We start from the raw sequence: 27500 nt of genomic DNA on the forward strand, positions 1-27500 counted from the left end.
TTTTTTACTAATAGTCCAATTTCATAGCCTTAAGAGTGTGCATATCATGAATGCTTGGCCTTGTTGGATTTGTGAGAATCTACTGAATCTACTGGTACCTTGTTTCCCATGTAACAATAAGAAATATACTCAAAACCTGGATTCATCTTTTTAGTCACATAGCACTACTGTTATTCTGAACACTACTGTATGTATAAATGTTATTCATTTGTCTTCACCTGCTGAGGAGAGGGACGTCCTTTGCTGTGTGTAGGACACTGCTGAAAAGCTTTTATGACTCTGTGGTGGCCTCAGCCACACTTTACACTGTGGTCTGCTGGGGCTGTGGAAGTTCTGAGAGAGACAGGAAGAAATTCAACAAATTAATCAGAATCGCTGGCTCTGTCCTGGAATGTACTCTGGACCCCACAGAGGTGGTGGGTGAGAGGAGGATGCTAGCTAAGCTGACATCAGTTATGGGCAGCCCCTCTCACCCCCTACATGAGACTGTGGGAGCCTTAAGCAGCTCCTTCAGTCATAGATTGCTGCACCCTCGGTGAAAAACAGAGCGCCTCCACAGGTCATTTATTCCAACTGCAGTCAGACCGTATAATACCTCAAAATGTTTTTAGCATCATAACCACCTGCTGACTGTGCACTGTTAACTACGACTACCACCATCTTTTGTGCATTATTACATGCACAACTGTGCAATTTATCCTGTGGAATAAATGTTACCATAGCTCCACATACTTAATCTCACTTATATTTTATTTGCACATAATCTGTTCACATCAGTATTTATGAACCCACCAGCAAAGATTGCAACATACTTTAGTCACCTTTCTTTAATGGAGTTTTTTTTTGTTTTTGTTTTACTACTGTACGACTCTTGCTGCTGCAATAAGTGATTTTCCCCACTGTGGAACAATAATGTTGATCTTATCCTATTATTCTTGTTTTTTTGTTTTGTATTTGTCATCCTGAACTTTGGTCTGTGTGTCCTGCAGCTCCAGAGTCCCTCTTCTTGTCAGCCATGTCGGCTCAGCCTGGACGCGACCTTTCACTCTGCTGGGAGCAACACTGCAAGCTGCTGCCGGGGGTCGCCAGTGTTCACGCCGACACAGTGCAGCACTGGAGCGTTCAAGAGGTGCTGGTTTCTATGGTAACCACCTCCATGGGGCCCTTTGTGTCAGTCTTTGTCGTCTCACTGTCTCCTTGTCTGCCAGGTGTCCGATTTCATCCACTCACTTCCTGGTTGCAGGCAACAAGCCGAACGGTTTAAAGACGAGGTAAGAAACTGATCTCAGGTCAGATGGAATGTGGGAGTGGTTTAACCAGCACCACATCAGCAAAGCAGTGACTGACAGTTGATTTCCTCACCCCTAATAGTCACGTTTACAGCTCCAGCACGACCTTTGTCCCCTAAGGCCGCCAAGGTCATCTTTTAGACTGGCAGTTTGCTGTGATGGGCGGGGCTTTCTGTTTTTAATGTTTATTTGAGATTTGCATTCATGACTTTAACATCTTCTCTTATTGGCTCCTGCATTCCAGCAAATCGATGGGCGGGCCTTCCTCCTTCTCACCCAAAGGGACATCATCAGCATCATGTCAATCAAACTAGGCCCTGCCCTCAAGATCTACAACTCCATTCTCATGTTCAGACATACTAAAGACAGCAACCAATCACAGGCCAGCGGGCCAGACACATGACACCTGAAGACTGACCTGCCCATTTGTAGTCTCCACCCACCACACCTTCATTACCACTTCTGGGAGAGCTGGAAGAGACGGTGTGCCATCCCATAACCTCCTCCTGCTCTGTCAAAGGAGACTAGGCCCCGCCCACCACACCATCATCACCCACCACCATCTTCAGCTCTTAGCTGACTCCACCCACAATGTCACCATCCAGTTATTGACTGACCTCCACCTGGATGCCTTGTCGTCCTCCATCTTACCACTCCCTGTCCTCAGTCATTCCGCTTTGATTTTACGTAATCAGATCCCGTTAACAGGAAGTAGCTGCTGGCTTCTGTGTTTCCTGACATTTTCCATCTGCAAAGAAACAAACACTTTAGTGTGATGTCATTCCGTTAGCAGTGCCCTTAGCTATGCTGGCTTCATGTTAATTTTCTGATGAAGGCGACACATCAGCGCTGTAGTGCTACTATGTCCAGCAGAGACAATTCTGGGAAAAGCTGGAACAAACAGGACCAGAACATAATAGCATAAAGTCTCTCCAGCGGAAATCAGGTGCAGCTTCATACTTCACAGTAGTACAGCAGATAAGTGTAAGAATTGTTCAAATCCGGTTACATGCACCAAAGTTTGACTGTTTATACCTTTTGGTACATATTGTAGAAAAATAACGTTAGCCATTTGAATTTTCAATAGGGGGCCAAGTAGGGGTCAATGGAAGAACTGCATAGGGGTCAAAAAAATGCTACAATCATATTGAAAGCTACAACACATTATGTGTCTGATCACAAAGATTCCAAAAAGGTATAGTTTGGACTATCTGTGACTGAATGTTCTGGCGTTATGGGGTAAAAACAGCAAGAATGGTAACAAAGGTCAGTTTCAGTTTGTACAGGGGTCAAAAGATAAAGTTGCTCCAATTGTGGTAAAACATGATGCAAATTATTAGTTGCGTTAGTAGGATTTTAAAAAGGAATAGTTTGCACCATGTGTCATTCTTAGTTATCATGTTACAGGGTCTCACATATGTCACATGTCATAGAATCCAAAGGACGTCGACATTTACTTTGGAGACCAAACATTCAACACAGTCAGAACTATTGCATTTATTAATCCTATTAGTTCAACCAATAATTTGCACCATGTTTCACCAAAACTGGAGCAACTTTAACTTTTGACCCCTGTACAAACTGAAACTGACCTTTGTTACCATTCTTGCTGTTTTTACCCCATAACTCCAGATCATTCAGTCACAGATAGTCCAAACTATACCTTTTTGTAATCTTTGTGATCAAACACATAATGTGTTGTAGCTTTCAATATGATTGGAACATTTTTTGACCCCTATGCAGTTCTTCCATTGACCCCTACTTGGCCCCCTATTGAAAATTCAAATGGCTAATGTTATTTTTCTACAATATGTACCAAAAGGTATAAACAGTCAAACTTTGGTGCTTGTAACTTGATTTGAACAATTCTTACAGTTATCTGCTGTATTAGTGTGAAGTATGAAGCTGCACCTGATTTCCGTTGGAGAGTCGCCAAGCCCGGAAGAGGCACAAATGCCACGCAGACCACAAAAAACCCCCACACAGAGCACCCCATGACTGGCCAACAGGCAGGCAAAGATGACAGCGTTTTCACCACAGCAACAGCAGATTGTCCACTGGCGCATGACAGAGTGACATGAGATTGAACGTGAACTCAGGAATAAAAAGAGTGATATCATTTCAGTATCACAGCCAACCGGCACAAAAAGACCAGGTGCCTCATGTACAAAGACTAACATGGACTTTCTACTAAAAGTTGGTGTTCGCCAAAACCCTGAATCTGGCATAAGCACAAATATATTCAGATGTATGAAAGTGTGCGTAGGTATGAATCCATATACCTACGCGTGTGTGCGCCCGAGACACGGAACAGCACACACACACACAGATGTTAAAAAGGTGAGGCGCACCTCCGCTGACAGTGTGACATCACATTTTAGTCACATTTTTATTGACAAATCCTGAACACAGGAAGTCTGTTAAGAAGCTCTGCAGCTCAACATCAAGCAAAAATAAAAAGACATTAATAGTAATAATAACATATTTGAATGCACACATACAGAAATGTGTCCGTGCTCCTTTTTGTTCAGAACAATTACACAAATAAACTATTTAACCCCCCACCCCAGCCCCATCGCGCACTGTGCAGCCTGCACATATGATTTGAACATTGATGGAATGACAGTGTTTCCTACAGAAACAAATTCATCATGTGACGGTGCCTTTATAGCAACATTTATCAATCAATCAATCAATTTTTTTCTATATAGCGCCAAATCACAACAAACAGTTGCCCCAAGGCGCTTTATATTGTAAGGCAAGGCCATACAATAATTATGTAAAACCCCAACGGTCAAAACGACCCCCTGTGAGCAAGCACTTGGCTACAGTGGGAAGGAAAAACTCCCTTTTAACAGGAAGAAACCTCCAGCAGAACCAGGCTCAGGGAGGGGCAGTCTTCTGCTGAGACTGGTTGGGGCTGAGGGAGAGAACCAGGAAAAAGACATGCTGTGGAGGGGAGCAGAGATCAATCACTAATGATTAAATGCAGAGTGGTGTATACAGAGCAAAAAGAGAAAGAAACAGTGCATCATGGGAACCCCCCAGCAGTCTACGTCTATAGCAGCATAACTAAGGGATGGTTCAGGGTCACCTGATCTAGCCCTAACTATAAGCTTTAGCAAAAAGGAAAGTTTTAAGCCTAATCTTAAAAGTAGAGAGGGTGTCTGTCTCCCTGATCTGAATTGGGAGCTGGTTCCACAGGAGAGGAGCCTGAAAGCTGAAGGCTCTGCCTCCCATTCTACTCTTACAAACCCTAGGAACTACAAGTAAGCCTGCAGTCTGAGAGCGAAGCGCTCTATTGGGGTGATATGGTACTATGAGGTCCCTAAGATAAGATGGGACCTGATTATTCAAAACCTTATAAGAAGAAGAATTTTAAATTCTATTCTAGAATTAACAGGAAGCCAATGAAGAGAGGCCAATATGGGTGAGATATGCTCTCTCCTTCTAGTCCCCGTCAGTACTCTAGCTGCAGCATTTTGAATTAACTGAAGGCTTTTTAGGGAACTTTTAGGACAACCTGATAATAATGAATTACAATAGTCCAGCCTAGAGGAAATAAATGCATGAATTAGTTTTTCAGCATCACTCTGAGACAAGACCTTTCTGATTTTAGAGATATTGCGTAAATGCAAAAAAGCAGTCCTACATATTTGTTTAATATGCGCTTTGAATGACATATCCTGATCAAAAATGACTCCAAGATTTCTCACAGTATTACTAGAGGTCAGGGTAATGCCATCCAGAGTAAGGATCTGGTTAGACACCATGTTTCTAAGATTTGTGGGGCCAAGTACAATAACTTCAGTTTTATCTGAGTTTAAAAGCAGGAAATTAGAGGTCATCCATTTCTTTATGTCTGTAAGACAATCCTGCAGTTTAGCTAATTGGTGTGTGCCCTCTGGCTTCATGGATAGATAAAGCTGGGTATCATCTGCGTAACAATGAAAATTTAAGCAATACCGTCTAATAATACTGCCTAAGGGAAGCATGTATAAAGTGAATAAAATTGGTCCTAGCACAGAACCTTGTGGAACTCCATAATTAACTTTAGTCTGTGAAGACGATTCCCCATTTACATGAACAAATTGTAATCTATTAGACAAATATGATTCAAACCACCGCAGCGCAGTGCCTTTAATACCTATGGCATGCTCTAATCTCTGTAATAAAATTTTATGGTCAACAGTATCAAAAGCAGCACTGAGGTCTAACAGAACAAGCACAGAGATGAGTCCACTGTCCGAGGCCATAAGAAGATCATTTGTAACCTTCACTAATGCTGTTTCTGTACTATGATGAATTCTAAAACCTGACTGAAACTCTTCAAATAGACCATTCCTCTGCAGATGATCAGTTAGCTGTTTTACAACTACCCTTTCAAGAATTTTTGAGAGAAAAGGAAGGTTGGAGATTGGCCTATAATTAGCTAAGATAGCTGGGGTCTAATAAACATGTTGATGGTTTGGATGAAGTAACTAATGAAAATAACTCAGACAGAACAATCGGAGAGAAAGAGTCTAACCAAATACCGGCATCACTGAAAGCAGCCAAAGATAACGATACGTCTTTGGGATGGTTATGAGTCATTTTTTCTCTAATAGTTAAAATTTTATTAGCAAAGAAAGTCATGAAGTCATTACTAGTTAAAGTTAATGGAATACTCAGCTCAATAGAGCTCTGACTCTTTGTCAGCCTGGCTACAGTGCTGAAAAGAAACCTGGGGTTGTTCTTATTTTCTTCAATTAGTGATGAGTAGAAAGATGTCCTAGCTTTACGGAGGGCTTTTTTATAGAGCAACAGACTCTTTTTCCAGGCTAAGTGAAGATCTTCTAAATTAGTGAGACGCCATTTCCTCTCCAACTTACGGGTTATCTGCTTTAAGCTACGAGTTTGTGAGTTATACCACGGAGTCAGGCACTTCTGATTTAAAGCTCTCTTTCAGCATCCAAAGTTGTCTTCAATGAGGATGTAAAACTATTGACGAGAATGCTCGTAGCACGGGCCGGGGTGGAGGATTAGCAGCAATCTTCCATTCCAGCTTATTAATTAATCCAAAACCCAGACAGAGCTTTAATTCATTTGAAAGCTTGTCTCTTAGTCTTGTCCATCCAAATTGGAAGTCCCAAAAACCAGTTTTATTTGTTATTATCTATCGTCCACCTGGTCGTTACTGTGAGTTTCTCTGTGAATTTTCAGACCTTTTGTCTGACTTAGTGCTTAGCTCAGATAAGATAATTATAGTGGGCGATTTTAACATCCACACAGATGCTGAGAATGACAGCCTCAACACTGCATTTAATCTATTATTAGACTCTATTGGCTTTGCTCAAAAAGTAAATGAGTCCACCCACCACTTTAATCATATCTTAGATCTTGTTCTGACTTATGGTATGGAAATAGAAGACTTAACAGTATTCCCTGATAACTCCCTTCTGTCTGATCATTTCTTAATAACATTTACATTTACTCTGATGGACTACCCAGCAGTGGGGAATAAGTTTCATTACACTAGAAGTCTTTCAGAAAGCGCTGTAACTAGGTTTAAGGATATGATTCCTTCTTTATGTTCTCTAATGCCATATACCAACACAGTGCAGAGTAGCTACCTAAACTCTGTAAGGGAGATAGAGTATCTCGTCAATAGTTTTACATCCTCATTGAAGACAACTTTGGATGCTGTAGCTCCTCTGAAAAAGAGAGCTTTAAATCAGAAGTGTCTGACTCCGTGGTATAACTCACAAACTCGTAGCTTAAAGCAGATAACCCGTAAGTTGGAGAGGAAATGGCGTCTCACTAATTTAGAAGATCTTCACTTAGCCTGGAAAAAGAGTCTGTTGCTCTATAAAAAAGCCCTTCGTAAAGCTAGGACATCTTTCTACTCATCACTAATTGAAGAAAATAAGAACAACCCCAGGTTTCTTTTCAGCACTGTAGCCAGGCTGACAAAGAGTCAGAGCTCTATTGAGCTGAGTATTCCATTAACTTTAACTAGTAATGACTTCATGACTTTCTTTGCTAACAAAATTTTAACTATTAGAGAAAAAATTACTCATAACCATCCCAAAGACGTATCGTTATCTTTGGCTGCTTTCAGTGATGCCGGTATTTGGTTAGACTCTTTCTCTCCGATTGTTCTGTCTGAGTTATTCTCATTAGTTACTTCATCCAAACCATCAACATGTTTATTAGACCCCATTCCTACCAGGCTGCTCAAGGAAGCCCTACCATTATTTAATGCTTCGATCTTAAATATGATCAATCTATCTTTGTTAGTTGGCTATGTACCACAGGCTTTTAAGGTGGCAGTAATTAAACCATTACTTAAAAAGCCATCACTTGACCCAGCTATCTTAGCTAATTATAGGCCAATCTCCAACCTTCCTTTTCTCTCAAAAATTCTTGAAAGGGTAGTTGTAAAACAGCTAACTGATCATCTGCAGAGGAATGGTCTATTTGAAGAGTTTCAGTCAGGTTTTAGAATTCATCATAGTACAGAAACAGCATTAGTGAAGGTTACAAATGATCTTCTTATGGCCTCGGACAGTGGACTCATCTCTGTGCTTGTTCTGTTAGATCTCAGTGCTGCTTTTGATACTGTTGACCATAAAATTTTATTACAGAGATTAGAGCATGCCATAGGTATTAAAGGCACTGCGCTGCGGTGGTTTGAATCATATTTGTCTAATAGATTACAATTTGTTCATGTAAATGGGGAATCTTCTTCACAGACTAAAGTTAATTATGGAGTTCCACAAGGTTCTGTGCTAGGACCAATTTTATTCACTTTATACATGCTTCCCTTAGGCAGTATTATTAGACGGTATTGCTTAAATTTTCATTGTTACGCAGATGATACCCAGCTTTATCTATCCATGAAGCCAGAGGACACACACCAATTAGCTAAACTGCAGGATTGTCTTACAGACATAAAGACATGGATGACCTCTAATTTCCTGCTTTTAAACTCAGATAAAACTGAAGTTATTGTACTTGGCCCCACAAATCTTAGAAACATGGTGTCTAACCAGATCCTTACTCTGGATGGCATTACCCTGACCTCTAGTAATACTGTGAGAAATCTTGGACTCATTTTTGATCAGGATATGTCATTCAAAGTGCATATTAAACAAATATGTAGGACTGCTTTTTTGCATTTACGCAATATCTCTAAAATCAGAAAGGTCTTGTCTCAGAGTGATGCTGAAAAACTAATTCATGCATTTATTTCCTCTAGGCTGGACTATTGTAATTCATTATTATCAGGTTGTCCTAAAAGTTCCCTAAAAAGCCTTCAGTTAATTCAAAATGCTGCAGCTAGAGTACTGACGGGGACTAGAAGGAGAGAGCATATCTCACCCATATTGGCCTCTCTTCATTGGCTTCCTGTTAATTCTAGAATAGAATTTAAAATTCTTCTTCTTACTTATAAGGATTTGAATAATCAGGTCCCATCTTATCTTAGGGACCTCGTAGTACCATATTACCCCAATAGAGCGCTTCGCTCTCAGACTGCAGGCTTACTTGTAGTTCCTAGGGTTTGTAAGAGTAGAATGGGAGGCAGAGCCTTCAGCTTTCAGGCTCCTCTCCTGTGGAACCAGCTCCCAATTCAGATCAGGGAGACAGACACCCTCTCTACTTTTAAGATTAGGCTTAAAACTTTCCTTTTTGCTAAAGCTTATAGTTAGGGCTGGATCAGGTGACCCTGAACCATCCCTTAGTTATGCTGCTATAGACGTAGACTGCTGGGGGGTTCCCATGATGCACTGTTTCTTTTTCTTTTTGCTCTGTATGCACCACTCTGCATTTAATCATTAGTGATCGATCTCTGCTCCCCTCCACAGCATGTCTTTTTCCTGGTTCTCTCCCTCAGCCCCAACCAGTCCCAGCAGAAGACTGCCCCTCCCTGAGCCTGGTTCTGCTGGAGGTTTCTTCCTGTTAAAAGGGAGTTTTTCCTTCCCACTGTAGCCAAGTGCTTGCTCACAGGGGGTCGTTTTGACCGTTGGGGTTTTACATAATTATTGTATGGCCTTGCCTTACAATATAAAGCGCCTTGGGGCAACTGTTTGTTGTGATTTGGCGCTATATAAAAAAAATTGATTGATTGATTGATTGATACTCTATCTCACTTACAGAGTTTAGGTAGCTACTCTGCACTGTGTTGGTATATGGCATTAGAGAACATAAAGAAGGAATCATATCCTTAAACCTAGTTACAGCGCTTTCTGAAAGACTTCTAGTGTAATGAAACTTATTCCCCACTGCTGGGTAGTCCATCAGAGTAAATGTAAATGTTATTAAGAAATGATCAGACAGAAGGGAGTTTTCAGGGAGTACTGTTAAGTCTTCTATTTCCATACCATAAGTCAGAACAAGATCTAAGATGCAGTTAACGGGTTCAATTACATTCAGGAAACCGGCTCTTGCTGCAGATTGAGCTTTAATGTTGGAATGTACCTGATGACAGTTGGATGATTGCAGCTCCGCTTAAGGTTGACTGGCACATTCCTGACTGATCAGCCAGCTCACACTGGAATGCCCCTGATGCCAGGAAGTCCAGCGTGGTCAGCGCCTGTGGGCACAGACAACCCCTGGCTCCTCGCCGTATTGTGCTCTGAGCCGGCCTCAGTTCTGTGCGCAACTCCAGTAACAGTGGCCTTGGTCATTGGAATTGGTTTATGAGCCAGTTATCCTCATTTGGAAGTAAATCACATTCTCTGAATACATGCTCACGTCAGATTGCACCATTTGCAAGGTTAGTGCCATTTTATGCATCACTTTGCGCATGCTTTTATATCTATCCATATAATTACAAACACGTGGGGTGTGTTAAATGTTCATCAGTGTGTCTCTGATGTGCACATCACTCTGGTGACTTCTTGTTTTCACACAATTAACAGTTCCCACCATCACCTTTACATGTCCACATTGGAACAATGGAAATGTGCGCATGCCAGGATGGATTTTTGCATGACACACTGCACATTTCCACGCTCACGTCACTTTTGATACATTTGCACATCGACATGGAGACGGGCGTACAACAGGTTTTTGTGCATACGCATACTTTGTACATGAGGCCCCAGGGCTGTGTGCGGTGATTTTTATGAATAAAGTTAATTTTATTAAGTGCAAAATTAGTTTCTTGTCAGCTGATGTCCACCAAGTTCATCAGAAAGTTTTGTGCTTGTTCAAATCTGAGCGATCAGGTGGAGAGATTTGTCTTCTACTTTTCCTGTGGCTGATGGTTCATTCTGGGCTTCTGAAAGGTCCGGTGTCAATTCAGGACAAGTGGACATGAAGCTCGTCTGTCTCTGAAAGGACGCGCCATGTCAGACACGTCAGATAAGTAATGATGACAACCTGTAGTACTAACTAACTAAAAACCATCACCACGGAAGACAAAACCAGTTAAATAAAATGAACCCTTTTCCGTGTTTCTGTACGTGAACATTGTTTGGATCATGTGTACATGTTTTTTTTTTTTTTGCTGCCGTGTTCCTGACAGGCCTGTCATGAAAACACCACATGTGGAATGTTTTAATATATAGGTAGGTACATTAAGTTCATTGTGGACTCACCACAGTTATGTCCTTTTTTCCATCAATTGTATAATCCAGAGGTTGACTCTCAGTGCGCCGTGTGGAGCTCCAGTCCAGTCAGAGGACGACAACGTGAGAACAGGACAACAGTCATGTGACTTTTTTCAGTCCCTGCAACGTTTTTTTTTTTTTATTTTTTTAATCTGTTTCTATCCAGTGAAAGGTGCTAATTACACTATTTTCCTTGCATGAAGTTTTTATCAGATTTTGGGTCATTTGGGGGCTGAATCTGAATCTATTGTTAGTTTTCACCAGTCACATCATGTTTTTGAGATCTGAAAACATATTTCTCTGCTGTCTCACACTTCTTCAGACATAAATGATATTACGGCTTTTTGTTCACATTTCGTGAACCTGGTTTAAAAATGATGCTTTTGAAGCTGCTTTTGTGCAATTAGTGGCATCAAACTTGTGAGTGAATGAACAACTTTTGTCTTCCATCAATACAGAACATGCAGATTTATCTGAGTTTAAAAGCAGGAAATTAGAGGTCATCCATGTCTTTATGTCTGTAAGACAATCCTGCAGTTTAGCTAATTGGTGTGTGTCCTCTGGCTTCATGGATAGATAAAGCTGGGTATCATCTGCGTAACAATGAAAATTTAAGCAATGCCGTCTAATAATACTGCCTAAGGGAAGCATGTATAAAGTGAATAAAATTGGTCCTAGCACAGAACCTTGTGGAACTCCATAATTAACTTTAGTCTGTGAAGAAGATTCCCCATTTACATGAACAAATTGTAATCTATTAGACAAATATGATTCAAACCACCGCAGCGCAGTGCCTTTAATACCTATGGCATGCTCTAATCTCTGTAATAAAATTTTATGGTCAACAGTATCAAAAGCAGCACTGAGGTCTAACAGAACAAGCACAGAGATGAGTCCACTGTCCGAGGCCATAAGAAGATCATTTGTAACCTTCACTAATGCTGTTTCTGTACTATGATGATCTACAGCCGAGAGATGTAGTTCCTCCAGCGTGTTCTGGGTCTTCCCCGGGGCCTCCTCCCAGAGGGACGTGCCCGGAACACCTCTCCAGCGAGGTGTCCAGCGGGCATCCGGAAAAGATGCCCGAGCCACCTCAACTGACTCCTTTCAACGTGGAGGAGCAGGGGCTCGACTCCGAGCTCCTCCCGAATGACCGAGCTCCTCACCCTATCTCTAAGGGAGCGCCCAGCCACCCTGCGGAGGAAACTCATCTCGGCCGCTTGTACTCGCAATCTCATTTTTTCGGTCATGAGCCAAATCTCATGACCATAGGTGAGGATCGGAACATAGATCGATGGGTAAATCGAGAGCTTTGTAGAATGAGGAGTGGGCACACTGGAGGTAGAAGGCACCTGTGGTGTGGAGTGTGGTGTGGGCACACTGGAGGTAGAAGGCACCTGTGGTGTGGGGTGTGGTGTGGGCACACTGGAGGTAGAAGGCACCTGTGGTGTGGGGCGTGGAGTGGGCACACTGGAGGTAGAAGGCACCTGTGGTGTGGGGCGTGGAGTGGGCACACTGGACGTAGAAGGCACTTGTGGTGTGGGGCGTGGAGTGGGAACACTGGAGGTAGAAGGCACCTGTGGTGTGGGGTGTGGAGTGGGCACACTGGTGGTAGAAGGCACTTGTGGTGTGGGGCGTGGAGTGGGCACACTGGAGGTAGAAGGCACTTGTGTGGGGTGTGGAGTATGCACACTGGAGGTAGAAGGCACTTGTGGTGTGGGGCATGGAGTGGGCACACTGGAGGTAGAAGGCACTTGTGTGGGGCGTGGAGTGGGCACACTGGAGGTAGAAGGCACTTGTGTGGGGCGTGGAGTGGGCACACTGGTGGTAGAAGGCACTTGTGGTGTGGGGTGTGGAGTGGGCACACTGGAGGTAGAAGGCACTTGTGTGGGGTGTGGAGTAGGCACACTGGTGGTAGAAGGCACTTGTGGTGTGGGGCGTGGAGTGGGCACACTGGAGGTAGAAGGCACTTGAGTGGGGTGTGGAGTAGGCACACTGGAGGTAGAAGGCACTTGTGGTGTGGGGCGTGGAGTCGGCACACTGGAGGTAGAAGGCACTTGTGTGGGGCGTGGAGTGGGCACACTGGAGGTAGAAGGCACTTGTGGTGTGGGGCGTGGAGTGGGCACACTGGAGGTAGAAGGCACTTGTGGTGTGGGGCGTGGAGTGGGCACACTGGAGGTAGAAGGCACTTGTGGTGTGGGGTGTGGAGTCGGCACACTGGTGGTAGAAGGCACTTGTGTGGGGTGTGGAGTGGGCACACTGGAGGTAGAAGGCACTTGTGTGGGGTGTGGAGTAGGCACACTGGAGGTAGAAGGCACTTGTGTGGGGTGTGGAGTAGGCACACTGGAGGTAGAAGGCACTTGTGTGGGGTGTGGAGTAGGCACACTGGAGGTAGAAGGCACTTGTGGTGTGGGGCATGGAGTGGGAACACTGGAGGTAGAAGGCACTTGTGGTGTGGGGTGTGGAGTGGGCACACTGGAGGTAGAAGGCACTTGTGGTGTGGGGCATGGAGTGGGAACACTGGAGGTAGAAGGCACTTGTGGTGTGGGGCGTGGAGTGGGCACACTGGAGGTAGAAGGCACTTGTGGTGTGGGGCATGGAGTGGGAACACTGGAGGTAGAAGGCACTTGTGGTGTGGGGTGTGGAGTGGGCACACTGGAGGTAGAAGGCACTTGTGGTGTGGGGCATGGAGTGGGAACACTGGAGGTAGAAGGCACTTGTGGTGTGGGGTGTGGAGTGGGCACACTGGAGGTAGAAGGCACTTGTGTGGGGCGTGGAGTGGGCACACTGGAGGTAGAAGGCACTTGTGTGGGGCGTGGAGTGGGCACACTGGAGGTAGAAGGCACTTGTGTGGGGTGTGGAGTGGGAACACTGGAGGTAGAAGGCACTTGTGGTGTGGGGTGTGGAGTGGGAACACTGGAGGTAGAAGGCACTTGTGGTGTGGGGTGTGGAGTGGGCACACTGGAGGTAGAAGGCACTTGTGGTGTGGGGTGTGGAGTGGGCACACTGGAGGTAGAAGGCACTTGTGTGGGGCGTGGAGTGGGCACACTGGAGGTAGAAGGCACTTGTGTGGGGCGTGGAGTGGGCACACTGGAGGTAGAAGGCACTTGTGTGGGGTGTGGAGTGGGAACACTGGAGGTAGAAGGCACTTGTGGTGTGGGGTGTGGAGTGGGAACACTGGAGGTCGAAGGCACTTGTGTGGGGCGTGGAGTGGGCACACTGGAGGTAGAAGGCACTTGTGTGGGGCGTGGAGTGGGCACACTGGAGGTAGAAGGCACTTGTGTGGGGTGCATGTTTATTCTCGTATATTTGTGACTTACTTCTCGCAAATTTGCTTATTTTTTCCTCACATATTTGCATGTTTATAAACTCAAAAATTTGCGTATTTAATTGTGGCAAATTTGCTACTTTTTTCTTGCAGATTTGCATGTTTTTAATCTGGCAAATTTGCGTGTTATTTCTCGTAAATTTGCATGTTTATTCTTGTATATTTGTGACTTTAAACTCGAAAATGTAATCTGGCAAATTTGCGTGTTATTTCTTGTAAATTTGCATGTTTATTCTCGTATATTTGTGACTTTAAACTTGAAAATATAATCTACATTTTGTTTCCTGTCTTTGAGTGGCCCTAATACGCCATCGTACTAATACGTCATTGTAAAAATGTTTGTTTACAAACGTTTTTGTACAACAGCGTATTAGGGCCATTCAAAGACAGGAAAAAAAATGGAGATTATATTTTCGAGTTTAAAGTCACAAATGTACGAGAATATACGTGCAAATTTACGAGAAATAACACACAAATTTGCGAGATTAAAAACATGCAAATCTGCAAGAAAAAAGTAGCAAATTTGACAATTAAACGCACATTTTCGAGATTCTAAACATGCAAATATGTGAGAAAAAAAGAAGCAAATTTGTGAGAAGTAAGTCACAAATATACGAGAATAAACATGCAAATTTATGAGAAATAACATGCAAATTTGTGACATTATAAAAATGTACATTTGCGAGAAAAAGACAATGCGAGATTAGAACACGTAAAACTACAGGTACATAAATGCACATGCAAATGCAGTCTATTGGTGCCTTAGTGATGGAATGAGACGGAACAATGACTTCATCATGTACGTTTTTACCGTCAAAAAGAATTAAGAGATGGGCAGCAGTTTCAATATTTAATGTCTGAGAGATAAGAGAAATAATTATTTCTCATTATCTCTCATTATAATGCCATAATGCCTGTGCTTGCAGTTTATGCAAATGCAGGTAACAGCTCCCTGGATGCTGATTTGGATATTTATCAAATGATTAAGTTGATGTAGCTAGCGTTGAATGTATTTTTTATGTATGCTTTTAAGTTGCATAGGCTCAATATCCTTTACATTTACTAGCAGGTTATTAAAAATTAATAAAACTTAATAGGCTAAAGCAACTACTGTAAATGAACAAGTTTTTAAAATTATTTTTCTATATTTATATTTTTAGTTATATTGGTCTGTGTCATTAGGTCAGATAATGCAAACCATGTATGATTTAAGGTTGTTGATTGATATTGTGGTGTCTTTTTACAGCAAAGGGCAGAGTCTTGACAGTCTCTGATTTTTTGCTAGAACGTGGTGTCCAGAGGAGGTTTTTAACCATCTGGAGAATGAAAAGGTACCAGTAATACACACACTAAATATTTATAAGCAGTCATTGCCATGTGTCATCCTAATTAACGTTTTTGTGACTAATCTGTTAACTGATGTTATGTCCTTTACTTCCACAGATTGACATCCATGTCATTTGTCTTATGGAGGACAACGATCTGGCTAATTATATTCCATCATATGGGGATCATCTGGCATTGAGAAACTTTTGCAAAGGTCAAACATCTCTTGAGAGGAGGAAGACTGGACTTTTTGAAAAACTGAGGTCAAAACTTCAACAGAGAACAGAAACTGCTGCCAATAAAAATAAAGGAACACTACAGCACAATGAACGCACTGGTCCTGCCAAAAAGCGAAGTAAAGCGAGCCATCGCAAAACTGAAATAGGGTGGATTCATTTTGAGAAGGGGGAGTTTAAGAAAATAAAAGGAAAGTGATTTTAGATTTGAGCTCTGGGATTATAAGCAAAATAGAATCACTGAGGAGGATATTACCATCTGTGTTTTCTATGACACTACATGTGTGTCCAGGTTTCCATTTTATATTGCTACTTTTCACAAAACACAGCCAAGTCCTACAGACGCATCTGAATCAGAAGCAGGAAACAATGATACAGAACTCCTGGAGTCAAGTGACAATGAAAGTGATAAAGATCATTCTAATCAACAGACAGATGATGATTCATCAGAAGATGGTGACCTGTTAGTTCATGATCATGTTGAAGGCGGCACACTTAGCCACCCAGCCTTACCTAATGCAGACAGATTTCTCCTCAGTCATTGACCACAGCTATGCCCAAGACCGTCAACACAACACAGAGCTTGTGGACCTCATCTCCTCGTCTGATGATGAAGTCACAGTTGGCTCACATGTTGATACTGCAGAATATTCATCAGATCAATCAATCAATCAATCAATTTTTTTTATATAGCGCCAAATCACAACAAACAGTTGCCCCAAGGCGCTTTATATTGTAAGGCAAGGCCATACAATAATTATGTAAAACCCCAACGGTCAAAACGACCCCCTGTGAGCAAGCACTTGGCTACAGTGGGAAGGAAAAACTCCCTTTTAACAGGAAGAAACCTCCAGCAGAACCAGGCTCAGGGAGGGGCAGTCTTCTGCTGGGACTGGTTGGGGCTGAGGGAGAGAACCAGGAAAAAGACATGCTGTGGAGGGGAGCAGAGATCGATCACTAATGATTAAATGCAGAGTGGTGCATACAGAGCAAAAAGAAAAAGAAACAGTGCATCATGGGAACCCCCCAGCAGTCTACGTCTATAGCAGCATAACTAAGGGATGGTTCAGGGTCACCTGATCCAGCCCTAACTATAAGCTTTAGCAAAAAGGAAAGTTTTAAGCCTAATCTTAAAAGTAGAGAGGGTGTCTGTCTCCCTGATCTGAATTGGGAGCTGGTTCCACAGGAGAGGAGCCTGAAAGCTGAAGGCTCTGCCTCCCATTCTACTCTTACAAACCCTAGGAACTACAAGTAAGCCTGCAGTCTGAGAGCGAAGCGCTCTATTGGGGTAATATGGTACTACGAGGTCCCTAAGATAAGATGGGACCTGATTATTCAAAACCTTATAAGTAAGAAGAAGAATTTTAAATTCTATTCTAGAATTAACAGGAAGCCAATGAAGAGAGGCCAATATGGGTGAGATATGCTCTCTCCTTCTAGTCCCCGTCAGTACTCTAGCTGCAGCATTTTGAATTAACTGAAGGCTTTTTAGGGAACTTTTAGGACAACCTGATAATAATGAATTACAATAGTCCAGCCTAGAGGAAATAAATGCATGAATTAGTTTTTCAGCATCACTCTGAGACAAGACCTTTCTGATTTTAGAGATATTGCGTAAATGCAAAAAAGCAGTCCTACATATTTGTTTAATATGCACTTTGAATGACATATCCTGATCAAAAATGACTCCAAGATTTCTCACAGTATTACTAGAGGTCAGGGTAATGCCATCCAGAGTAAGGATCTGGTTAGACACCATGTTTCTAAGATTTGTGGGGCCAAGTACAATAACTTCAGTTTTATCTGAGTTTAAAAGCAGGAAATTAGAGGTCATCCATGTCTTTATGTCTGTAAGACAATCCTGCAGTTTAGCTAATTGGTGTGTGTCCTCTGGCTTCATGGATAGATAAAGCTGGGTATCATCTGCGTAACAATGAAAATTTAAGCAATACCGTCTAATAATACTGCCTAAGGGAAGCATGTATAAAGTGAATAAAATTGGTCCTAGCACAGAACCTTGTGGAACTCCATAATTAACTTTAGTCTGTGAAGAAGATTCCCCATTTACATGAACAAATTGTAATCTATTAGACAAATATGATTCAAACCACCGCAGCGCAGTGCCTTTAATACCTATGGCATGCTCTAATCTCTGTAATAAAATTTTATGGTCAACAGTATCAAAAGCAGCACTGAGATCTAACAGAACAAGCACAGAGATGAGTCCACTGTCCGAGGCCATAAGAAGATCATTTGTAACCTTCACTAATGCTGTTTCTGTACTATGATGAATTCTAAAACCTGACTGAAACTCTTCAAATAGACCATTCCTCTGCAGATGATCAGTTAGCTGTTTTACAACTACCCTTTCAAGAATTTTTGAGAGAAAAGGAAGGTTGGAGATTGGCCTATAATTAGCTAAGATAGCTGGGTCAAGTGATGGCTTTTTAAGTAATGGTTTAATTACTGCCACCTTAAAAGCCTGTGGTACATAGCCAACTAACAAAGATAGATTGATCATATTTAAGATCGAAGCATTAAATAATGGTAGGGCTTCCTTGAGCAGCCTGGTAGGAATGGGGTCTAATAAACATGTTGATGGTTTGGATGAAGTAACTAATGAAAATAACTCAGACAGAACAATCGGAGAGAAAGAGTCTAACCAAATACCGGCATCACTGAAAGCAGCCAAAGATAACGATACGTCTTTGGGATGGTTATGAGTAATTTTTTCTCTAATAGTTAAAATTTTGTTAGCAAAGAAAGTCATGAAGTCATTACTAGTTAAAGTTAATGGAATACTCAGCTCAATAGAGCTCTGACTCTTTGTCAGCCTGGCTACAGTGCTGAAAAGAAACCTGGGGTTGTTCTTATTTTCTTCAATTAGTGATGAGTAGAAAGATGTCCTAGCTTTACGAAGGGCTTTTTTATAGAGCAACAGACTCTTTTTCCAGGCTAAGTGAAGATCTTCTAAATTAGTGAGACGCCATTTCCTCTCCAACTTACGGGTTATCTGCTTTAAGCTACGAGTTTGTGAGTTATACCACGGAGTCAGACACTTCTGATTTAAAGCTCTCTTTTTCAGAGGAGCTACAGCATCCAAAGTTGTCTTCAATGAGGATGTAAAACTATTGACGAGATACTCTATCTCCCTTACAGAGTTTAGGTAGCTACTCTGCACTGTGTTGGTATATGGCATTAGAGAACATAAAGAAGGAATCATATCCTTAAACCTAGTTACAGCGCTTTCTGAAAGACTTCTAGTGTAATGAAACTTATTCCCCACTGCTGGGTAGTCCATCAGAGTAAATGTAAATGTTATTAAGAAATGATCAGACAGAAGGGAGTTATCAGGGAATACTGTTAAGTCTTCTATTTCCATACCATAAGTCAGAACAAGATCTAAGATATGATTAAAGTGGTGGGTGGACTCATTTACTTTTTGAGCAAAGCCAATAGAGTCTAATAATAGATTAAATGCAGTGTTGAGGCTGTCATTCTCAGCATCTGTGTGGATGTTAAAATCGCCCACTATAATTATCTTATCTGAGCTAAGCACTAAGTCAGACAAAAGGTCTGAAAATTCACAGAGAAACTCACAGTAACGACCAGGTGGACGATAGATAATAACAAATAAAACTGGTTTTTGGGACTTCCAATTTGGATGGACAAGACTAAGAGACAAGCTTTCAAATGAATTAAAGCTCTGTCTGGGTTTTGGATTAATTAATAAGCTGGAATGGAAGATTGCTGCTAATCCTCCACCCCGGCCCGTGCTACGAGCATTCTGACAGTTAGTGTGACTCGGGGGTGTTGACTCATTTAAACTAACATATTCATCCTGCTGTAACCAGGTTTCTGTTAGGCAGAATAAATCAATATGTTGATCAATTATTATATCATTTACCAACAGGGACTTAGAAGAGAGAGACCTAATGTTTAATAGACCACATTTAACTGTTTTAGTCTGTGGTGCAGTTGAAGGTGCTATATTATTTTTTCTTTTTGAATTTTTATGCTTAAATAGATTTTTGCTGGTTATTGGTAGTCTGGGAGCAGGCACCGTCTCTACGGGGATGGGGTAATGAGGGGATGGCAGGGGGAGAGAAGCTGCAGAGAGGTGTGTAAGACTACAACTCTGCTTCCTGGTCCCAACCCTGGATAGTCACGGTTTGGAGGATTTAAGAAAATTGGCCAGATTTCTAGAAATGAGAGCTGCTCCATCCAAAGTGGGATGGCTGCCGTCTCTCCTAACAAGACCAGGTTTTCCCCAGAAGCTTTGCCAATTATCTATGAAGCCCACCTCATTTTTTGGACACCACTCAGACAGCCAGCAATTCAAGGAGAACATGCGGCTAAACATGTCACTCCCGGTCTGATTGGGGAGGGGCCCAGAGAAAACTACAGAGTCCGACATTGTTTTTGCAAAGTTACACACCGATTCAATGTTAATTTTAGTGACCTCCGATTGGCGTAACCGGGTGTCATTACTGCCGACGTGAATTACAATCTTACCAAATTTACGCTTAGCCTTAGCCAGCAGTTTCAAATTTCCTTCAATGTCGCCTGCTCTGGCCCCCGGAAGACAATTGACTATGGTTGCTGGTGTCGCTAACTTCACATTTCTCAAAACAGAGTCGCCAATAACCAGAGTTTGATCCTCGGCGGGTGTATCGTCGAGTGGGGAAAAACGGTTAAAGATGTGAACGGGTTGGCGGTGTACACGGGGCTTCTGTTTAGGGCTACGCTTCCTCCTCACAGTCACCCAGTCGGCCTGCTTTCCCGGCTGCTCGGGATCTGCCAGGGGGGAACTAACGGCGGCTAAGCTACCTTGGTCCGCACCGACTACAGGGGCCTTGCTAGCTGTAGAATTTTCCACGGTGCGGAGCCGAGTCTCCAATTCGCCCAGCCTGGCCTCCAAAGCTACGAATAAGCTACACTTATTACAAGTACCATTACTGCTAAAGGAGGCCGAGGAATAACTAAACATTTCACACCCAGAGCAGAAAAGTGCGGGAGAGACAGGAGAAGCCGCCATGCTAAATCGGCTAAGAGCTAGTAGCTACGCTAAGCTAGCGGATTCCTAAAAACACGCAAAGCGAATAATGTGTAAATAATTTAGAGGTGATTCAGCAGAAGGAGTGCTTTAGTTAAGGCACGTAAAGATTACACTGGGAAACAAATCGTAATCTAGATAACTAGATCAATCTAACTGCGCAGATCAAACAGCTAACAGATACAGAAAAACACCGCTGTGCTCCGGAACAAGAAGTGATACAATACCGCAGTGAGAGCCGACCACCAGTAGAGTCAAGTAAAAAAGTAAAAAAAAAAAAAAAAAAAAAAAAAAAAAAAAAAAAAAAAAAAAAAAAAAAATAAAAAGGTAAAAAAGTAAAAAAGTCTTGAAAAAGACTATTAGTTCAAAGTCCAAAGCAGCAGGTAGCAGTCTCTGTGTAAACAGTCCCAACAGAGAGCCAAAATTAACAGATACAGCAAAACACCGCTGTGCTCCGGAACAGGAAGTGATACAATACCGCAGTGAGAGCCAACCCAACACTGAATCAACGAAACAACGAAATCAACATACATACCAATGATGAGAACGACACAGAGACATATGACTTTGAATTCATGTTGCAACAGCCGCCTTCCACTTCCAGTGTGCCCACTCCACGCCCCACACCACAGTTGCCTTCTACCTCCTCTACCTCTACCTTCTACCTCTGAATCATCCAGTTGGTCACTGGTGAACTTCAAACAGGCCTGGACATGTGCTGGCTTGAGCAGGGGGACCTTGCTGCCCTGCAGGATTTTAAACCATGACAGCATCATGTGTTACTAATGTAATCTTTGTGACTGTGGTCCCAGCTCTCTTCAGGTCATTAACCAGGTCCTCCTGTGTAGTTCTGAGCTTTCTCAGAATCATCTTTACCCCACAAAGTGAGATCTTGCATGGAATCCCAGACTGAGGGAGATTGACAGTCATCTTGTGTTTCTTCCACTTTCTAATAAATAATCATAACAGTTGTTGTCTTCTACCAAGCTGCTTGCCTGTTGTCCTGTAGTCCATCCCAGCCTTGTGCAGGTCTACAGTTTTGTCCCTGGTGTCCTTAGACAGCTCTTTGGTCTTGGCTATGGTGGACAGGTTGGAGTGTGATTGATTGAGTATGTGAACAGGTGTCTTTTATACAGGTAACAAGTTCAAACAGGTGCAATTAATACAGGTAAAGAGTGTAGAATAAGAGGGCTTCTTAAAGACAAATTAACAGGTCTGTGAGAGACAGAATTCTTGCTGGTTGGTAGGTGGTCAAATACTTATTTTATGCAATAAAATGCAAATGAATTAATTATTTAAAAATCATATAATGTGATTTTCTGGATTTTTTTTTAGATTCTGTCTCTCACAGTTGAAGTGGACCTATGATAAAAATTACAGACCTCTACATTCTTTGTAGGTGGGAAAACCTGCAAAAATCACAGGGGGTCAAATACTTATTTTCCCCACTGTACCTGTCATAAGGAGGGTAAAGAACGTTATTAAAAACATCAAGCAGTGGACTCGTGACAGCATCCTTGCGTTGCAGGGTTGCTTGGAGTCCACAGATTGGAACAGCCTCCTGGTCCCTTCTAAGGACTTGGAGGAGCAAGTGGATATCAAATCAAATGAATTTTATTTATATAGCGCCAAATCACAACAAACAGTTGCCCCAAGGCGCTTTATATTGTAAGGCAAGGCCATACAATAATTATGCAAAACCCCAACGGTCAAAACGACCCCCTGTGAGCAAGCACTTGGCTACAGTGGGAAGGAAAAACTCCCTTTTAACAGGTTTCTTCCTGGAGCTGTTAAAAGCTGGAGTTTTAAACCTAACCAGACCCCTCCTACCGAGAGGCAGACTGCTATAGGCTGGTAACCTATAGTTAAAATTTTGTTAGCAAAGAAAGTCATGAAGTCATTACTAGTTAAAGTTAATGGAATACTCAGCTCAATAGAGCTCTGACTCTTTGTCAGCCTGGCTACAGTGCTGAAAAGAAACCTGGGGTTGTTCTTATTTTCTTCAATTAGTGATGAGTAGAAAGATGTCCTAGCTTTACGGAGGGCTTTTTTATAGAGCAACAGACTCTTTTTTCCAGGCTAAGTGAAGATTTTCTAAATTAGTGAGACACCATTTCCTCTCCAACTTACGGGTTATCTGCTTTAAGCTGTGTGTTTGTGAGTTATACCACGGAGTCAGGCACTTCTGATTTAAAGCTCTCTTTTTCAGAGGAGCTACAGCATCCAAAGTTGTCCTCAATGAGGATATAAAATTATTGACGAGATAATCTATCTCACTCACAGAGTTTAGGTAGCTACTCTGCCCTGTGTTGGTATATGGCATTGGAGAAGATAAAGAAGGAATCATATCCTTAAACCTAGTTACAGCGCTTTCTGAAAGACTTCTACTGTAATGAAACTTATTCCCCACTGCTGGGTAGATTAAAGTAAATGTAAATGTTATTAAGAAATGATCAGACAGAAGGGGGTTTTCAGGGAATACTCTTAAGTCTTCAATTTCCATATCATAAGTCAGAACAAGATCTAAAGTATGCTTAAAGTGGTGGGCTCATTTACATTTTGAGCAAAGCCAGTTGAGTCTAATAATAGATTAAATGCAGTGTTGAGGCTGTCATTCTCAGCATCTGTGTGGATGTTAAAATCGCCCACTATAATTATCTTATCTGAGCTAAGCACTAAGTCAGACAAAAGTTCTGAAAATTCACAGAGAAACTCACAGTAACGACCAGGTGGACGATACATAATAACAAATAAAACTGTTTTTTGGGACTTCCAATTTGGATGGACAAGACTAAGAGTCAAGCTTTCAAATGAATTAAAGCTCTGTCTGGGTTTTTGATTAATTAATAAGCTGGAATGGAAGATTGCTGCTAATCCTCCGCCTCGGCCCGTGCTATGAGCGTTCTGGCAGTTAGTGTGACTCGGGGGTGTTGCCTCATTTAAACTAACATAATCATTCTGCTGTAACCAGGTTTCTGTAAGGCAGAATAAATCAATATGTTGATCAATTATTATATCATTTACCAACAGGGACTTAGAAGAGAGAGACCTAATGTTTAATAGACCACATTTAACTGTTTTAGTCTGTGGTGCAGTTGAAGTGCTATATTATTTTTTCTTTTTGAATTTTTATACTTAAATAGATTTTTACTGGTTATTGGTGGTCTGGGAGCAGGCACCGTCTCTATGGGGATGGGGTATTGGATACTGTGTCATCATGTATCAACTTTTGTGTGGACAATATCATCCCCTCTAAAACAGTCATCATCTTCCCTAACAACAAACCTTGGATTAGTAAGGAACTGAAGGAAATCCTTAAGAAAATCACTGGTTCAGAGATTGAAAAGAAGGAGGTCAAGAAGGTAGTTAAGCATGCCATAAAATCTGCCAAGCTGAAATATAAAAACAAGGTGCAGAAAAATTTCACTCAGGGGAACCTCCACTCAGCCTGGCAGCACCTTTCCATCCTGTATTCGACACAGCACGGCTCCCGAGCCCCGGCTACTGGAATCGGTGTATAAGACAAAAGGTAAGTTAAAATCAGCATATGCCAGAATGGGTGCTGACGTGAGTGAATCTTTCAAAATCCTAAAAGCCTCTGTCCAAGATTCATCCCAGTCAGTCAAGAGTTGTTTTCCAGAATGTTTAGAATTTTTAGGGCTAATTCCTATTAATAGATGGTTCAAAGGGCTGGCAATCTTTGCGAAGTCTTTAACAAAACAACAATAGTAGTCATCCAGACCCAGGAATGACTGAAGTTGTTTGACTGTTTCAGAGACAGGCCACTCTTTAATGCATTTTACTTTTTCAGGATTGGGGGAAATTCCTGAAGCAGACGCTAGATGTCCTAGATACTGAACTTTTTTTTCAGGAAACGACATTTCTCTGGTCTCAGTTTCAGGCCGTGTGTTCCATGTTTTTCCACAACATAGTCCAAGTGGGTGAGATGAGAGTCGAAGTTGGGGGAGTATATTATCACGTCATCCAAATAAATCAGGACAGATTGTAAATTTTGGTCTCCAAGACAGGTGTGCATTAGTCATTGGAAAGTCGCAGGTGCATTGGACAATCCGAAGGGCATTCTTGTAAACTCATACAGCCCCACTGGAGTAACAAAAGCAGTCTTTTCTCTGTCACTAGGAGCAACCTGCACTTGCCAGTATCCACTGGCAAAGTCCAATGTTGTAAAAAATTCTGCTTTCCCCAAGCAGCTAAGGACTCCTCTATACAGGGAAGTGGATAAGCATCTCTGTGCGTGACTGCATTCAATATCCACACAAAATCGGAGACTCCCATCCTTGCGTACCAACACTATGGGGGCTGCCCATGGACTATTGCTAGGCACAATAATCTCGGAGTCCATCATGCCTTGGATCAAGGCCTTCACCTCTTGATATATTTGTGGTGGAATTTGGCGGTAGCGTTCTCTGATGGATGGTGTGTCTACTGTTGGAATCACATGCTGCACTGTTGTCGTTTGCCCATAATCCTCATTTATTGCAAAGACGACTGTTTGCAGAGAAGGGCCTTGCAATCAATCTTTCTCTTCTGCACACAGGTCGACATCATTCAAATTAGGGACAACATTAGGTTCAGCACACACTTTATTCTTATTTGTACTCACTCTGACTATTTGCCCTGACATGGGTCAAGGTTACATTGTTCTCTGGGATTATGTCTGCAGACTTAACTTCACAAGGTTTTGCCAACAACTGATGTCGATACAGGTATATTGGCAAATTATTCAGGTTTCTGACTTTCATTGAAACTCGTCCACACTGAACAGTTGACAATGAACTTGCAATTAAAAGTCCACCCACCTCCATCAGTTCCACCAAGCACTGATAGTCCTTTCCATTAATTCCCCCTTTGGTTCGGCCCAACAGCAAGACTTCACTTTGAGGTGGAATTTGGATGGGATGACGATTATAATTGTCCTCACAAATCCAATTGTCCCAACGGAGTCCACAAACTGTGCCTGTCTCAAGCAGATTTTAAAAGCCATAGTCCATGCCTGTTGTTGGGAGGAGTCGCTGGTCATAGAAGCAACAGGGTGATTGTCCATTTTTTTTTCTGAGATGTGAAATTATATTCAATCCCACCACATCATTAGCATCAGTAAGGCAGTGATCTTTCACAATCAGGAGATTAGGTCTGAGCTGCAAAAAAATTATACAGGATCCATCACATGCTCTATACACTGCATTTGGTGGCCCTCCTCAGGGTGCTGACTTCGGTGCCCTGGGTGCAAGACACAGAGGAGAAGAGTGACATTTGTTCCCAGGGCTGTTCACCTCTTTAACTCCTCTTAAGCCTTCTCTTTTTTCCCTGGCAGGAGTGAATTTTGTTTGCAATCCCCTAATGATTTGCTTATGATTTAATTATTTTACTTCTGAAGCACTTATAATTTGGATTGGTATTTATTTATTGTGGGATTATTTTATTTTTGTGTATTCATTCATTTTTTGCTGTTGTTGGTTGTTTGAAATATTGCTGCTCTTGGCATTTGAATTGCCCCTTGGGGACAAATAAAGTTTGAGGAATTTGAATTTTGTAGATGGTAAGGCTTTAGTTTTATTGATAACTGGCCTTTGTTCTGCGGCCACCGTGGTTTGCTGATGCCAGATGGCCTTCACCCTACCAGAGAAGGTGCTGCCATCATGTCTGCGAACATAGATAGAGCTCTACATGGAGGGTAACATGAGGATTTTACAGCAGGCTATGGAGCAAATGATGAGAGACCCTGCAAATATGGGTGTGGAATCCATTATCTTAGCAGGGAAATTAGTGCAGAAAATCCACTATGGTGATAGTGCAGTTTATGTGCCAGGGAGGGAAATTCAACAAGTTCAGACTGTGGCCTGTTTCCGTAGATGTGTCCATAAAAATCATAGAGGGATATGCTTTGTAAACTTAATACCCATTACTACATTGGATGATGTTGAAATTGAGGCTGGCCTGTTGGCTGTTCCAGCAATATCAAAGATTTCATGTCTGCTACCTACAATGCGCGTGGAATGTCTCAGACCTACTTACTTCCAGGGATCTTACATATGCTACTCTGGAACCACCCCTAAACCCAAACAGTCCAACTGTCAAACCTCACAGAGGTCCTTAGTCTGGGTCTCATTAACATAAGATCACTGTCTTCAAAATCATTGTTGATTAATGATCTAATTATGGATCATCACTTAGATATGATTGGGTTATGTGAAACCTGGCTTAAACCTACAGCTGTCCTCCCCTTAAATGAGGCCTACCCACCGGCATTCACATTTAGTCATGTCCCTCTTGATGCGAAGCAAGATGGGATGTTGCTCTTATTTATAAATCTAGGTTTAGCTTATTTGCTGTTGAGGGTCACAAATATAACTCATTTGAACATCTGATTCTCCGCTCTGCCCACGATGCTACATATTGCCAAGGTCAGAAGAATAAAAATCAGCCATATTACTTTGTCACTGTATATAGGCCTCCTGGCCCATATTCTGAATTCTTAGATGAATTTGGTGCATTCATCTCTAACTTGTCAACTAGTGTAGATAACATTCTGATCATTGGTGACTTTAACATTCATATAAATAAGCCTTCTGATCCCCTCTGCGAATCATTTATGGAAATTGTGGATGCATTAGGATTTCAGCAATGCATTCAGGACTTGATGCACAT

The 27500-nt window shown here is 42.1% G+C and overlaps 1 protein-coding gene and 1 long non-coding RNA gene across 2 annotated transcripts; one reads left to right on the forward strand and one right to left on the reverse strand.

The window, feature by feature from the left end:
• Window positions 1-992: 992 nt before the first annotated feature.
• Window positions 993-2044, forward strand: LOC117506276 (lethal(3)malignant brain tumor-like protein 1). Its single transcript, XM_034165768.1, has 3 exons — window positions 993-1129; window positions 1209-1271; window positions 1534-2044. Exons 1-3 carry the CDS (start codon window positions 1016-1018, stop codon window positions 1690-1692), a joined length of 336 nt encoding a protein of 111 aa, XP_034021659.1. The 5' UTR covers window positions 993-1015; the 3' UTR covers window positions 1693-2044.
• Window positions 2045-2895: 851 nt separating this feature from the next.
• Window positions 2896-27500, reverse strand: LOC117506277. Its single transcript, XR_004559419.1, has 3 exons — window positions 27490-27500; window positions 24979-24983; window positions 2896-3034 (listed from the first exon to the last, which is right to left on the reverse strand). It is a non-coding gene; the product is annotated as an uncharacterized LOC117506277 (long non-coding RNA).

Source organism: Thalassophryne amazonica, unplaced genomic scaffold (assembly GCF_902500255.1).
Source record: "Thalassophryne amazonica unplaced genomic scaffold, fThaAma1.1, whole genome shotgun sequence".
In the NCBI taxonomy this organism is placed as follows: Eukaryota; Metazoa; Chordata; class Actinopteri; order Batrachoidiformes; family Batrachoididae; genus Thalassophryne; species Thalassophryne amazonica.